At 40.8% G+C, this 15138-nt stretch overlaps 1 protein-coding gene across 3 annotated transcripts in view; it reads left to right on the forward strand.

Moving 5' to 3' along the window:
- KIAA0232 (KIAA0232 ortholog) overlaps positions 1–15138 on the forward strand; it is a 100651-nt gene that overhangs the window by 40090 nt on the left and 45423 nt on the right. For all 3 annotated transcript variants that reach the window (XM_030800901.1, XM_030800903.1, XM_030800902.1), the window contains exon 2: positions 1503–2002. In XM_030800901.1, the coding sequence (XP_030656761.1) occupies positions 1772–2002 (231 nt within the window). In that variant the 5' untranslated portion in view covers positions 1503–1771. The remainder of the gene's footprint in view (positions 1–1502; positions 2003–15138) is intronic.

Genomic DNA, 15138 nt, shown 5'->3' on the forward strand with positions numbered 1-15138 from the left:
TTTCTCTGAGTGCTTTAAAATTTTTCTGATTATGACAAGTTTGAGTAATTTTATTATAGTGTTCTAGGGGTCGTTTTCTTCATATTTCTTGCACATCTCCAGAATTGAGTGTGTTATTTAATTGACAATCTCTCTGGCATCCTGAGATCCAAATGTTAAATGAATTATGGAAAATGTTTTGAAAGTCAGTTGGAAAAGTTCAGCTGGTGAAAGTTACAGAAAATCTTTGCTTTAATTTATCTAGTTGTCATAATTCAGAAAAGATAATATAGTAGAGAGGATTTTAAAAGTAGCAAAACATGTATTAGTGACACATTAATTTAGTAACTTAGTCCCGTGGTGAACTTAAAACTGTTGTCTTTATATTTAATGTGTGTAAAATTTACTACATAGTGATAGATAAATGCAAGAAACTCAGTCTTAAATCTTTGGTTAATGGTATTTGTCTTTCCGACTTGATGCTTTTACTAACATTTATTAACAATACTTTGAAAGTAATTTTTGGTAGCCTTCTTATTATCTGTTAAAATTCAGGCAAAAGTTGAGTTTAGGAGGTTTGCCTTTCATTACATTAGTTTTCATTTTCTGGTGGTTTGTAAATTAACCAGAACTCTAATATAAAGAATATTACGATTTAATAAAGCCATTGTTAGATTACTTTCACATATTGAAAGTATGTTAATTTGGGGGAAAGCTATTGAACTAAAAGTGTGTCATCTGTCGTAAAAACTAAGAAATTCAACCTAGGTATGTAAGAAGACAAGTTTCAATAGGTATAACAGTATAGCCTGGCTGTAAAACAGATTGGTGCTCCACCTTTATTTGTATGAAATCAGAGATGACCAGTCCTAAAGTTTCGAGCCTTACAAAGTAATTGATTACTTGTATAAAACATAAAGAACTAATTTTTTTACCCATGTTTCAATGAAATTACTCTTCATCTACTTATTTCTGTTATACTTAGATATGAACTAGTGATTTATTAAGTTTTTCAGCATTACAGAAACAAAATTTTACTAGTCCAATCTCTTGAGATAGCAAAAAAAAAAAAAATTGGTATAATTGAGCAGAAGCAGAGCATCACCTCCTGAATTTTCATTTATTTTAAATGATACTAAGCTTTTTAAAAGTTCACAATGTTGTTTTAAGTTTTTTTAAAAATTTATTTATAAAGACAAGGTCTCAATATGTTCCCCACACTGGAGCACAGGGGTTATTCATAGGCACAGTCATGGTGCAGGACAGCCTGGCACTCCTGGGTTCAAGCAGTCTTCCTGCTTCAGCCTTCCAGCTTGCTGGTACACAGGAAGGTACCACAGTGCCTGGATTCATTTTAGAAGTTTAAAATATCAAAGATTATAGGAGGGAAAAATCAGTGTTCTAAGATACCAAAAATATTTTAGTAAAGAGGGACAGTTTATTTGACTTTTTTTTCCTCAAAAGGTCAATAATTTATTATTTATATATAATGCATACTTTTTTTTCCTCTCTCATTTTTGTAGGTTCTGCCGGAGACTTCCATTTGGCCTCAATGTGAAATTAAAGTAGAAAATCACATCTACATGTATGTTGCTATCAGGATGTTGATTCATTAGTCATGCCTGAAGAGGGAAAATCTGTTTTAGGTGGCTGACTACCAGCAAAAATAAATGCTTATCCTACATGTCAAGCATCTCTCCTTTTTACTGGAGTGAAAATCCCCTCCAGATACCAACAGAATATCAACTGCAGAAAATGCTTCACATTTTAAGGATGTCGGCAACCTAAATTCATGTACCCTATCTGTACAGTTGTTGTGGATGGTTTGCCATCTGAAAGCTCCTCAAGTTCTTATCCAGGCCCTGTGTCTGTTTCTGAAATGTCTCTGCTTCATGCTTTGGGTCCAGTGCAGACCTGGCTGGGACAAGAGCTCGAGAAATGTGGCATTGATGCCATGATTTACACTCGGTATGTCCTCAGTCTTCTGCTGCATGACAGCTATGACTACGACCTGCAGGAACAGGTATTTACATATTTTAAGTGTTTTGTGAAAACTGATTGTATCTGTATGTATACATTCCTCTTAAACAAGCACTTTTATACTTTAAAACTGAGCTACTCATGTGTGTATGCAAACATTTAACCTGTCAGTGACCAGATGGTAAGATTGCCTTGGAGTGTCAATCAGCCTATGTCACCAAGCACCCTGTTAAGTGCAGTTATTTTCTCCATAGTTAGACTTTCTCACTGTTGATTACGTTTTGGCATAGACTCCAGATCTTGTCATGGACTGGTCATAGTTTGGTGACCTGCTACCTTTGAGTAGCAGTGCTCTAGAATGTTGATTTCTACTATTTAGAAGACTCACACATTATGAATAGATATTTAAACATTGCGTCTGTTATACTTCTTACCATTCCAAATTTAATATTGTATTTTATCTGCAAGAATGATGTTTAACTGCTTATTAGTCAGTATGTATGACAAATCAGTAGGCTTAAAGTTCAATAAAGCACACAATTTTGCTATAAGTCAGGGTGTCACCTTGCAAGTTGGTCATTACACATTTTATTTGATTTTGATGCTGAGTTTATAGTGAGAAATTGGGCTGGGTGTGGTGGTTCACACTTACAATCCCAACACTTTGGGAGGCCGAGGCGGGAGGATCCCTTTAAACCAGGAGTTTGAGACCAGCTTTGGCAACATAGAACCCAGTCTCTACAAAAAGTATTAAAAAATTAGCCAGGCATGGTGGCATGTGCCTATAGTCTGTAGCTGCTCAGGAGGCTGAGATGGGAGGATCACTTGAGCCCAGGAAGTCAAAGCTGCAGTGAGCCATGATTGCGCCATTGCACTCCAGCCTTGGCAACAGAGCAAGACCCTGTCTCTCTCTTGCACACATACATGAGAGAGAGAGAGAGAGAGGGAGAGAGGGAGAGGGAGAGAGAGAGAGAGAGAAAGAGAAACCAAATACAGGTTCTTGAAAAAAATCTTAACCTCAGTCTCATTCTTAAGAGGAGCTACTGAAAGTGAGGCCTGCCAGAGGGAACCAGAGTCATCAGTAGTGAATAAATGGGCTCTGGGTGACTTCTGTCTACAAATTTCACATAAAATCTTTTGGTTTTTATAGACAATAAAAAGAAGAAGGTATTTTGTGGGCAGTTTTTGTTGCTGTTTTAAACCATCATTACCCACACTGAAAGCAGGAAGAGTTTCATTGTCAGAAGAAATTGGCTTTGCCCCTCCAAACCACACAAAAAAGCTTCAAGGTCCTATAAATAACACATACAGAGGATTTCACCGAGATGCTTAACTTTTTTTTTTTTTTTTTTTTTTTTGAGACAGGGTCTTGCTCTGTCACCCAGGCTGGAGTGCATTGGTGTGATCATAGCTCACTGACGCCTTGAACTCCTGGGCTCAAGCAGTCCTCCCACCTCAGCCTCCCAAAGTGCTGGCATTACAGATGGGGGCTACTCTTTCCAGCCAGCTTAACGTGTTTTATACCTCAGTTGTGCAGAGCATGTTTGGTGAGAAGGGTTTCTCATCATGTCTGGCTGGACACAGCGGCATTTTTCTTGCTTCCAGGTTGCTTGCTGCCTTGGCTGGCATTAGTTCAAGTAAGGTTTTGAAGGGATTCACTTATAACCTAATAATCAGCAAATGTGTTATTTCGGTGGTCAGTATTTTGTATAATTTCCTTACCAGAGCTCTGTTATTTGCCATCGTCTTTCTGGTAAATGTCAAATATGCTCCTTTACGGGCAAGTAACACGTTAAATCTACAAACATGGAAGGACTTTTATTTCCAGAAATGAGGAAAATGTTTCTCATCATTCAAAAATTACGTACTTTATTGTAAGCATGTACTCGTAAGGAGTGGTTTTTTTTTTTTTGTTTTTTTTTTTTTTTGAGACAGGGTCTTGCTCTTTTGCTCAGGCTGGAGTGCAGTGGCGTGATCATAGCTCACTGCAGTGTTAACCTCCTGGGCTCAAGCGATCTTCCTGCATCTGTCTCCTGAGTAGCTGGGACCACATGTGTGTGGCACCCCACCCAGCTAAATTTTAAAAAACGATGTCTCTGTTGCCTAGGCTGGAAAGAATAGTTTTTTGGTAGGACTTGAACTTCTCATTTCTTAAGAGTTGTATGTCAGCTATATCAGTCTAGAATATTTAATCAACACCAATAAATTTACTAGCACAAAGTATGTGCTGGGTGCTACAGGACATACAGGATAAAACAGGCCAGATGTTAATAAGATTATAGTCAATCACATCTCTGATCAGACTTGTGAATCCTCTGGTTTCTTTACTAGCTCTAGGGGGTTGTGGTCAGAGATAAGATGAACTATCAGTATCTGCAGCTGTGTTTGATCCTTCCTCCAGAGTTCTGGTTCATTTCTCAGGACACAGGACAGATAAAGGTTAGGGAAAACATAACATGTCTGGAGTTACAAGGAGAATCCATAGGGAAATAAAAGGCCCTAAAATACTTTTCTACTTGGTCCAGAGTAACAGCCATGTGTGCCAGATCCCATGCCAATGAAGAAGGTCAAATTTTAAATGATACCTGTTTTAGTAAGACATGACTTGAAAATGCTTTAGCCCCTGCATTGCTTTTCCATGAAGTTAGAGTCCCTCGTTAAAGGCGGCAAAAGCCAGATGCCTGACTCAAAGGGAGGATGTGCTTACTGTTTCCCCAGGCAGAGAGGATGCAGAAGCCAAGGATGGTTCTCTTCTAGCAAGAGTAAGGAGAGTGGAAGGGGCCTTAGCTTCTGTCATTCAGAACTCCAGCTAACAGCAAGGCTGACAGACCTGGGTGAAGATGTGTGCCACCTTTCCTGATCTCTGGCTCATGCTTGTGATAACGCAGCCCCTCGAGTGGAGGCCAAACTACTCCTGGGTGTTCATTTCCTCACATCTTCACTCACCCCTTAGTCCTTGAGTTAGTCTAGCCGTGAGTGGCCAGTTTTAAGACCCATCACTTTTCTGTTTTAGGCTAAAGCAAACACACAGTGCTCTGGAGTTTGAAACAGATTTTATGCATCACTTTGGTCTCAGTTGTGCAGGATGATAAGGAAGTAAAGCTTATCAGATCCTAGTCTTGTTTAAGGCTGAATCATCTATAAACCTCTAATTTGGGCGGGGTTATAAACACAGTTGTGGTGGTGGGCTGGTTACAATGTAGTTCCAGAGAACAACTGCCTTGTGATATGGAGATACCATCACTGTGCCAGTAGTTTTATTTCCGCAAATGTTTCTTTTTTTTTTTTTTTGGTCATGATTACTCTGTCTGGGAAGTATATTCTAAGATAATCAGGAAATCACTACATATCACTTTTATTTTATATAAACTGCTTTTCTTACCCATCTTTCAAAGCCTAGGTCACCTCTGTCTCTGAAACTTTTTCTGATAATTTCTGATGAAAGCAATGTCTTCTACCAAACTTGATAATATTTTACTGTAAAGCTTTTCATTATCGTTACTGGAATGTATTCTGTTTCTCAGTAGGTTATAACATCCTTATGGGCAGAAATCATATATTAATCTTTTCTAAAAAAAAGTTTAACCAGCCTGGGCAACATAGTGAGACCCCATCTCTTAAAAAAAAATTATCTGGACGCAGTGGGGTTTACCTGTAGTCCCAGCAACTTGGGAGGCTGAGATGGGAGGATTGCTTGAGTCTGGGGGGTGAAGGCTGTAGTGAGCAGCAATCATGACACTGCACTCCAGCCTGGGAAACACAGCGAGACCCTGTCTCTTAAAAAATAAATAAATTTAACTTTTTAAAATGAAATAATTTCGGACCTCAGAAGAACAGCTAAGATAGTACAGAGAACTCTCATGTTTTCTTCAGTCATCAATTGTTAGTATTTTCACGTTTGCTTTTTTTTATTGATATATAATAGTTGTACATATTTGTGGGTATTGTGATACTTTGATAGTATCACATAAGATGCTATGATCAAATCAGAGTATTTGAGTTACCTGTCTCCTTAAACATTTATCTTTTCTTCGTGTTGGAAATAGTCCAATTCTTTTCTAGCTATTTTGAAATATACAATAAATATTGTTAGCTATAGTCTCCCTACCATACTGTTGAATACTAGAAGTGACTCCTTCTGTTTAAGTGTATGTTTGTACCCTTTAGCCCACTTCTCTTCATCTTCTACTTTTGCTTTATTTCTGTCTTCTCTTCATGCTGACCTTTCTGAGTAAACTAGCATGTACTTTTTAAGATCCAAGACTTTCCCTTAGTCATATTACAATTACAAAATTCAGGAAAATTAGCATTGATAAAACTTGATTGTCAGATATACAGTCAATATTCAGTTTTTGTCACCTGTCCCAATACTGTTTCTCATTGCAGTTTTCTCCCTCATCTAGTATCTAGTTTGAGATTATGCATCATCAACTTTAATGGCCACATCTCCTTAATCTCCTTTCATCTGTAATAATTCCTTGTTCTTCCTTTGCGTCTCATGACATTGACACTTTTGGAGAGTCCAGGCCAGTTTTGGAAAACATCCCTTAATTTGGGTTTTTCAGATATTTCCGCGTGTTTAGAGTTGGCTTGTGTGTTTATGGTAGTAGCATTGCATAATGATGTTTCCTTTTTTTCTGCATATCACATTAGAAGGCCAGTGACGACAGTCTGTATCATTCTTGGAAACTCTGACTTGCTTTATCATGGTTCAGATGGTGTCCACCAGGTTTCTCCTTGTAATGAATAAGTGATCTGTGCAGGGAGACTTTGATACTTTTACTCCATTGATGTTCCTTGCCTGAATCAGTTATTAGTTGGGTGATTGAAAAGTGGTGATTTTCCTAACTCAGTTATCCCCTCTACATTTAGTAGTTGACATTTTACTACAGTGCCTTCCATCTTTTAAAAATCAGTAGCCTAGTCACATAAGGAACATCACAGCATGTAAGATGCAGCACCAGCCATTTCATATGTAAGGACTGCCTTACCCAGTCTGCAAGCCAAACCTCGAAAGTAACTATTAAGCTCCCACAACCTGAAAGTGAATGGCATGGCAATGTGCATTGACTGGTGACCTGGAGCATTAAGCTTAGATCCTGTACATCTTACAACACATTTGTTACATTAGTTTAAAACGTTTTACAGTCTTACTCAAAAATGACTGAAAGGAAAACTTCAGTAACGTTATAACTTAAAATGGGAGTTAACTTTTCCTGCCTAGAGGTTGTGCTAGATTGATAGTTGACAGCAGATCTCCCCATGATCTGTCACAGGTGGGAAGGGATGCACTAGCAGATGAGGGTGTCTTTCAGTATTGTTCTTATTACCCCAAATATGCTTTCGTTTCTTTTATAGCTAATTAAACTACCATTGAGAGTTTATTAAAACTTTTATTGTATTGTTATACATTGATGCTCTCAGCATAATGCATTCTTTGTTTATTATTCTTATTAGGAGTCTGCGATGATAACAGAAAACCCAGCTCAATCTGGCTTAAACAGAAGTAATAGTAAAAGCAAACACATGTGTATCATGTGCTGTGTGCCAGCCACTGTTGCAGGCACTCATTTTCCATTCACAGTAACTCATTTAATCCTCCTTACACCATCTTGTTATTAGTGGTATTTCATAGGTGGAGATACTGACAGTGGTTAAATAGCTTGCCAAGGCCACACAGTCAGTAAATTTTGGAGCATTTACTGGTTTAAAAAACTTGAAATATCTGGGAATTAGGGCTGACCCCAGTGGCAACTTGATCCAGGGCCTACAGTAAAATCAGTGCCCCGTCTTTTAGCTTTCCTTCTCTGTTGTCTTTTTTTTTTTGAGATGAAACACTCACTGTGTTGCCCAGGCTAGAGTGCAGGGGCGATCTCAGCTCACTGCAGCCTCTGCCTCCTGAGTTCAAGTGATTCTCCTGCCTTAGGCTTCTGAGTAGCTGGATTGCAGGCGTGCATTACCACGCCTGGCTAATTTTTATATTTTTAGTAGACACAGGGTTTCACCGTGTTGGCCAGGCTGGTCTCGAACTCCTGGCCTCAAGTGATCCACCCACCTTGGCCTCCCAAAGTGCTGGGATTATAGGTGTGAGCTGCCATGCCTGGTCTGTTTTCTTTATTCTCAAGCTTCACCTCTACCCTGCCCGCTGTAAGCTCAGACTCACACCCTTTTTTGTGTATGTGTGCCCAGCAGAAAGAGCAGGCTTCTCAGGCCGGGCACGGTGGCTCACGCTTGTAATCCCAGCACTTTGGGAGGCCGAGGCGGGCGGATCACGAGGTCAGGAGATCGAGACCACGGTGAAACCTCGTCTCTACTAAAAATACACAAAAAAAATTAGCCGGGCGTGGTAGCGGGCGCCTGTAGTCCCAGCTACTCGGAGAGGTTGAGGCAGGAGAATGGCGTGAACCCGGGAGGCGGAGCTTGCAGTGAGCCGAGATTGCGCCACTGCACTCCACCCTGGGCGACAGAGCGAGACTCCATCTCAAAAAAAAAAAAAAAAAGAGCAGGCTTCTCATCCTAATAGGTCAGCTTTGCTGTGGAACTGTTCCTGACCTGACCACTGCAGTGACAAGACTTGGGTGGCTAGGGTACAAGCACCTGGAACCACAAGGACTAAGAATTAGAGAGGATGATTCTCCAAGGAAATATGGAATGAGTAGGGTGCTGAACCACCCCAAAAAAGTCCTGTCTAGCTACCTTTGTACAAAGTAGTGCTTTGTTTCTTTCTCTTTTTTTTATTTTTTTTAATTATTATTTTTTTGAGATGGAGTCTCGCCCTGTCGCCCAGGCTGGAATGCAGTGGTGCAATCTCAGCTCACTGCAACCTCCGCCTCCCAGGTTCAAGCGATTCTCCTGCCCCAGCCTCCCAAGTAGCTGGGATTACAGGCGCGCGCCACTATGCCCAGCTAATTTTTGTATTTTTAGTAGAGACGGGGTTTCAATATGTTGGTCAGGCTGGTCTCGAACTCTTGACCTCGTGATCCTCCCACCTCGGCCTCCCAAAGTGCTGGGATTACAGGCGTGAGCCACTGCGCCTGGCCGATTTTGTTGTCTTTCTCTAGAAGTTTTTTCTTTGCAGACCGCAGTACCCTTTCGTGATGGCCCCTCCATCTGAGTGATGGCTTTAGGTGTTGTTGGACGGTTAGATTTCTTTTTTAGATCTTAGGACTCCCAGAACTTTACTAACTGTTCCATATAGAGAACAACCATGGATTCTGTACAAGAATAAGGGGTTTTTTTCCCTAAACTTTTTATTGAGGCATAAAATGCGTACAGAAAAATGTACAACTTGATGAATTTTCACAAAGATCATATCCCTGTAACTATAGCCACACACAGAAATGGAAGATTACTGGCAACCCAGAAGTCCCCCTTGTGTCCCACACAGCTTCAGAGTTCCTCACGTGCTCAGAGGGGAGGCCAGCAGAGTGGCCTCTGCTTCCGACTCTTTCCTCTTGCTTGGATCCTGGCATCTGTTCTCAGGTGTTCTCCCTCTGGCCCTAAGAGTTCACTCCAAGCTCTGCTGCTTTCTTTGCCTCTTTAAAGGGCCACCTTTTTCTCAGCCTCTTGTCCCGGACCTAGGTCAGCACATTTACCCAGGAAGGAAGCAGCTGCAGATGTCAGTGCCCTGTGCCCACACCTCCCTTCCCTTGGCACTCACTGTCTTCTCAAGGCCTGGCATCTCAGCAGGGCTCTGATGCCCTGGAGCAGGTGATGTAGATTTGGTTTGGCTTTGTGTCGTTACTGGCTTTTCTAGTTAATCTAGGCAAGAGAGTTGTGCTGCCACGAATTACTTTTTAAAAGAGAGTATTTATTTGTTTAATGGCATAGTTTGGTTTTGATATATATTTTGTCTTATCCTCAGTCTTTCCCTGACCCACTGTATTTAAAATAGAAGCCACCCATTCTCAGCCCTCTTACCTGCTTTATTTTTCTTCATGACATTTTTTATTACCTGAAATTATATGATTACTTGTGATTTAATTATGTCTCCCCTACTGGCATATGTAATTCATGAAGTTGGGGACCTTTTTTTTTTTTTTTTTTTTGGAGAGGGACTCTTGCTGTGTTGCCTAGGCTGGAGTGTGGTGGCGTGATCTCGGCTCACTGCAACCTCCACTTCCCGGGTTCAAGCGATTCTCCTGCCTCAGCCACCTGAGTAGCTGGCATTACAGGTGCCCACCACCACACTTGGCTAATTTTTGTATTTTTAGTAGAGATGGGGTTTCACCATGTTGGCCAGGCTGGTCTCGAACTCCTGACCTCAAGTGATCCGCCTGCCTTGGCCTCCCAAAGTGCTGGGATTACAGAAGTGAGCCACCATGCCCAGCCAAAGTTGGGGACCTTTTCTGCTATGTTTTCTGTTGGATTCCCAGCCCTTAAAACAGTTCCTGGAATATACAAGAGGCTCAGATACGTATTAGACAAATGGATAGCCACATGCTTCTTTCTCAGGCCTGTGACTGTGTGTAGGAGGGAAGCATGCTAGGAGTGGGTGTAGACCCCATAATCACACACTGGGGCCTGCCCTGCAGAGAAGTTACTGTTGCTTGTTTTAAATCCCCTAATCAAATTGTACCTTTTAGCTCAGAGTCCATCCTTCTAGAAATGTAACTGGATTATTACATTATCTGTATTTGCCCACAGGTTGTATAATAATAATCCCAGTCCTGAGTGCTAGGCGAGACTCATCCCTTCTCCATTCAACAAACCTCATTTGCTCCTTCAGCCTATTTGTAACATACTCCTGTAGCGTGTCCTGTTCAGCATTATGCTTCTTGAAAAGCTAGCATCTGCGGTGTTTCCTGTTACAGTTTATTAGAATCTTTAACAATAGGAACTATAAAAGTCTAACCATAAAGCGCTCCTCGTGTGTGTCACTGCATACGCTGTATTTCAACAAACATTTATTCAACAGACTTTAAATAACCTTCTACATCACAAGCATTGTTATTTGCATTTAAACAACACTTCCAATTTTTATTCTCTTATTTCAAATTAGCATTCAGAGCTCCAGGAAGAAGGTCAGGAGTATCTTTCTAGAACCTTCCATATCCCTGAAAACTTCCTAAGAATTATTCCATGCTATTACTTGAGCCCAGGAGTTTGAAACTAGCCTGGGCAACATGGAGAAACCCTGTCTCTACAAATAATACAAAAACTAGCCAGGCATGGTGGTGTGTGCCTGTAATCTCAGCTGCTCGGGAGGCTGAGGTGGGAGGATCAGCTGAGCCCAGGGAGGTCGAGGCAGCAGTGAGCCATGATTGTGTCACTGCACTCCAGCCTAGGCAACAGAGTGAGACTCCATCTCAAAAAAAAAAAAAAAAAAAAAAGAAGAAGGTGTTCATGCTACTGATGGAAGAATATATACATGCCAGTATTCACTTTGACTCCCATAATGACAAAAACCAGTCTGGGTAGTAGGTATAAAATAGCATATACATCACTGGATAATTCATGAAGAATTAAGCAGGAGATATCAGAAGGGTTATAGGGTGAAAAAACTTGTACCACTGACCCAGACCAAAATTTCCTTTAATAGCACCTTGACTTTTATCCCAAGTGACTTTCAGACCCCCAGTCTCCTGTTCTCTCTTTCCCTTGTGAGATTTCCCCACTTACTGTAAGTCAGTATCACATTGTTAAGAACGTAGGCCTTGGAGTCTGAAGACCTGGGTTCTAACCCCACCTTCTTTACTTTCCAACTTAGACCACTGACTTGGACAAGTAAACATCTCTGTGCCTGACTCTCCATTTCTTTATTATTATTATTATTATTTTAGAGGTAGGGTCTTACTTTCGCCCAGGCTGGAGTGCAATGTCTCTCAGAGCTCACTGAGCCTCGAACTCTTGGGCTCAAGGGTCCTCCTGTCTCAGCCTTCCAAGTAGCTGGCACTATAGCTGTCTTTTCATTTATAAATTGTACAAATTATGTGCATATCTAATATCGTTACTGAGGATTAAAGGAGATTCATTTATTGACCATATAGGTGCCGGGCATCATTTTGTGTACTGATAATATAGTTAGAAGAGTACTAGACACACGGGAAGTGCTCAGTAAATATTGACGACTATTGCTATTATTATTGCTATTCATACTATTCATACAAACATTTCCTTCAAATAGTTATTTTCCTACTAACTACTCCTCTTCTAGCAGGTAGGCTAATGCATTTGTTAGAGGCAAAGATAAGCTGCTGATACAGTATTTCCAACATTTACCCTAACAATCTCAATTTGAAATACTTAGCCCTGCCATATATCCTAATTATGCGTTTAGCAAACATGGTCACTATAATATTTCTGGATGTAATTATTACCTTTGACACAATTGGGTCCCTTGAAAAGGGACTGACAAATTCCAGTGGCAATTACTGTTATTTTTTGTGACGTGATGACCAGGTTAAAAAAATAATAAATTTTAGGAAACTACAGTAAAAATCTTTTGATGGTACATATAGATAGAATGAACCTGGATTTGTTCACTGTAAAAGTTAATAATGGGAGGGGTAGGGGTGGTTCTCTTGAGTTTAAAAGAGAGTTGTTTAGTACAAAAGAAATACTCTTATTTGTGAGCAGAGTGTTGTTGCCTAAGAAACTACCCCAAAACTTAGTAGCATTAAAACAACAACAACACTATCATATGACAGAATCTGTAAGTAAGGAATTTGGGCAGGGCTCAATTGGATGATTCACCCAAAGTCACTCATTGGTACTCAGCTGACAGATAGGCTGAGTTGGAAGGCCCAAGATAGCTTTACTGACATGTCTGTCATCTTGGCAGGTGTGCTGGAGGGCCGGACTCAGCTGGGATTGTTGACCAGAGCCTCTTCGTGTGGGTCAGGAGGTAGCTAGGCTTATGTGGTTGGCTGGGTCCCTCAAAGCAAGTAGCCCAAGAGAATCAGGTAGAAGCTTAAGGCCTTTTACCACCCAGCCTTGAAAGTCACATAGAATCACTTCCATTGCACTCTGTTGAGCTGACTGGAGCCCACACAGGTTCAAGGGGAAGAAGCATCACTCTGTTGATGGTAGAACCACCACTCTGTGAAGGTGTTTGGTTTTGAAATTTTAGACCATCAGGGACAAAGAAGCAGCTACGATTTTTCCAAAGAAAAAAACAAGCCTTACCCAAAGAATTAGGATTTTTTATTAGTAGTATACTTTAAGTTCTAGAGTACATGTGCACAATGTGCAGGTTCGTTACATTGGTATACATGTGCCATGTTGGTTTGCTGCACCCATCAACTCGTCATTTACATTAGGTATTTCTCCTAACGCTATCCCTCCCCCAGCTCCCCACCTCCCAACAGGCCCCGGTGTGTGATGTCCCCCTCCCTGTGTCCATGTGTTCTCATTGTTCAGCTCCCACTTATGAGTGAGAACATGAAGTGTTTGGTTTTCTGTCCTTGTGATATTTTGCTGAAAATGATGGTTTCCAGCTTCATCCATGTCCCTGCAAAGGACATGAACTCATCCTTTTTTATGGCTGCATAGTATTTCATGGTGTATATGTGCCACATTTTCTTTATCCAGTCTATTATTGGTGGACATTTGGGTTGGTTCCAAGTCTTTGCTATTGTGAATAGTGCCGCAGTAAACATACGTGTGCATGTGTCTTTATATTAGCATGATTTATAATCCTTTGGGTATCTACCCAGTAAGGGGAATGCTGGGTCAAATGGTATTTCTAGTTCTAGATCCTTGAGGGATCACCACACTGTCTTCCACAATGGCTGAACTAATTTACACTCCCACCAATAGTGTAAAAGCATTCCTATTTCTCCACATCCTCTCCAGCACCTGTTGTTTCCTGACTTTTTGATGATCACCATTCTAACTGGTGTGAGATGGTATCTCATTGTGGTTTTGATTTGCATTTCTCTGGTGGCCAGTGATGATGAGCGTTTTTTCATATGTCTGTTGGCTGCATAAATATCTTCTTTTGAGAAGTGTCTATTCATATCCTTTGCCCGCTTTTTGATGGGGTTGTTTTTTTCTTGTAAATTTGTTTGAGTTCTTTGTAGATTCTGGATATTAGCCCTTTGTCAGATGGATAGATTGCAAAAATTTTCTCCCATTCTGTAGAATTAGGATTTCTAACTTACGGTGTTGCATTTGAGAGTATATGGAGTAATACCTTTCAGATTCTGAGAAAAATTATCTCCATTATAAAAGATCTTACCCAAACTAGTAAGTATGAGGATAACAAAGATAGCTTTTTTTTTTTTTTTTTGAGACAGGGTCTTACTCTGTCACCCAGACTGGAGCACAGTGGCATGATCTCTGCTCACTGCAGCCTCCGCCTCCCAGGCTCAAGTAATTCTCCCACCTCAGCCTCCCAAGTAGCTGGGACTACAGGTGGGCACCACCATGCCTGGCTAATTTTTGTATTTTTTGTGGAGACAGAGTTTCGCCATGTTGGCCAGGCTGTTCTCAAACTCCTGGGCTCAAGTGATCTGCCCACCTCTACCTTCCAAATTGCTAGGATTATAGATGTGAGCCACCATGCCCAGCCTAAAGATAGCTTTTGACAGATGAGGCTTCTAAGGTTACTGGGAATATTCTAGGTCTAACTGTTACCTGATATGTTATTATTCTTAAAACTATACATTTACGTTGTATATACTCTGCTATGTGGGATAAATTCCACATTTAAAATAAATCTGTTAAGATATATGCCAACTGTTGACAGTAGTTAACCTCTGAGGATTGATGTTGGGGTGGAACTGACTTGTACTTTCAAAGCAGCTTTTTTTTTTTTTTTTTTTGAGACAAAGTCCATTTCAAAATTGTTATAAAGGTTGCTTGAAGCTAATACATGTTTTTGGTAGTTTATGAATTGATACATTTAAAATAAATAAAGCTGGCCAGGTGAGGTGGCTCACGCCTGTAATCCTAGCACTCTGGAAGGCCGAGGCGGGCGGATCACTTGAGGCCAGGAGTTCAAGACCAGCCTGTCCAACATGGCAAAACCACATCTCCACTAAGAATACAGAAATTAGCCAGGTGTGGTGGCGCATGCCTGCAATCCCAGCTACTCAGGCTGAGGCACAAGAATCTCTTGAACCCAGGAGGCAGAGGTTGCAATGAGCCAAGATCACGCCACTGCACTCCAGCCTGGGTTACAGAGCAAGACTCTGTCTCAGAAATAAAATAAATAAAGCTAAGGATTCTTCGTCT

This window comes from Nomascus leucogenys, chromosome 20, assembly GCF_006542625.1.
Source record: "Nomascus leucogenys isolate Asia chromosome 20, Asia_NLE_v1, whole genome shotgun sequence".
Taxonomy (NCBI): Eukaryota; Metazoa; Chordata; class Mammalia; order Primates; family Hylobatidae; genus Nomascus; species Nomascus leucogenys.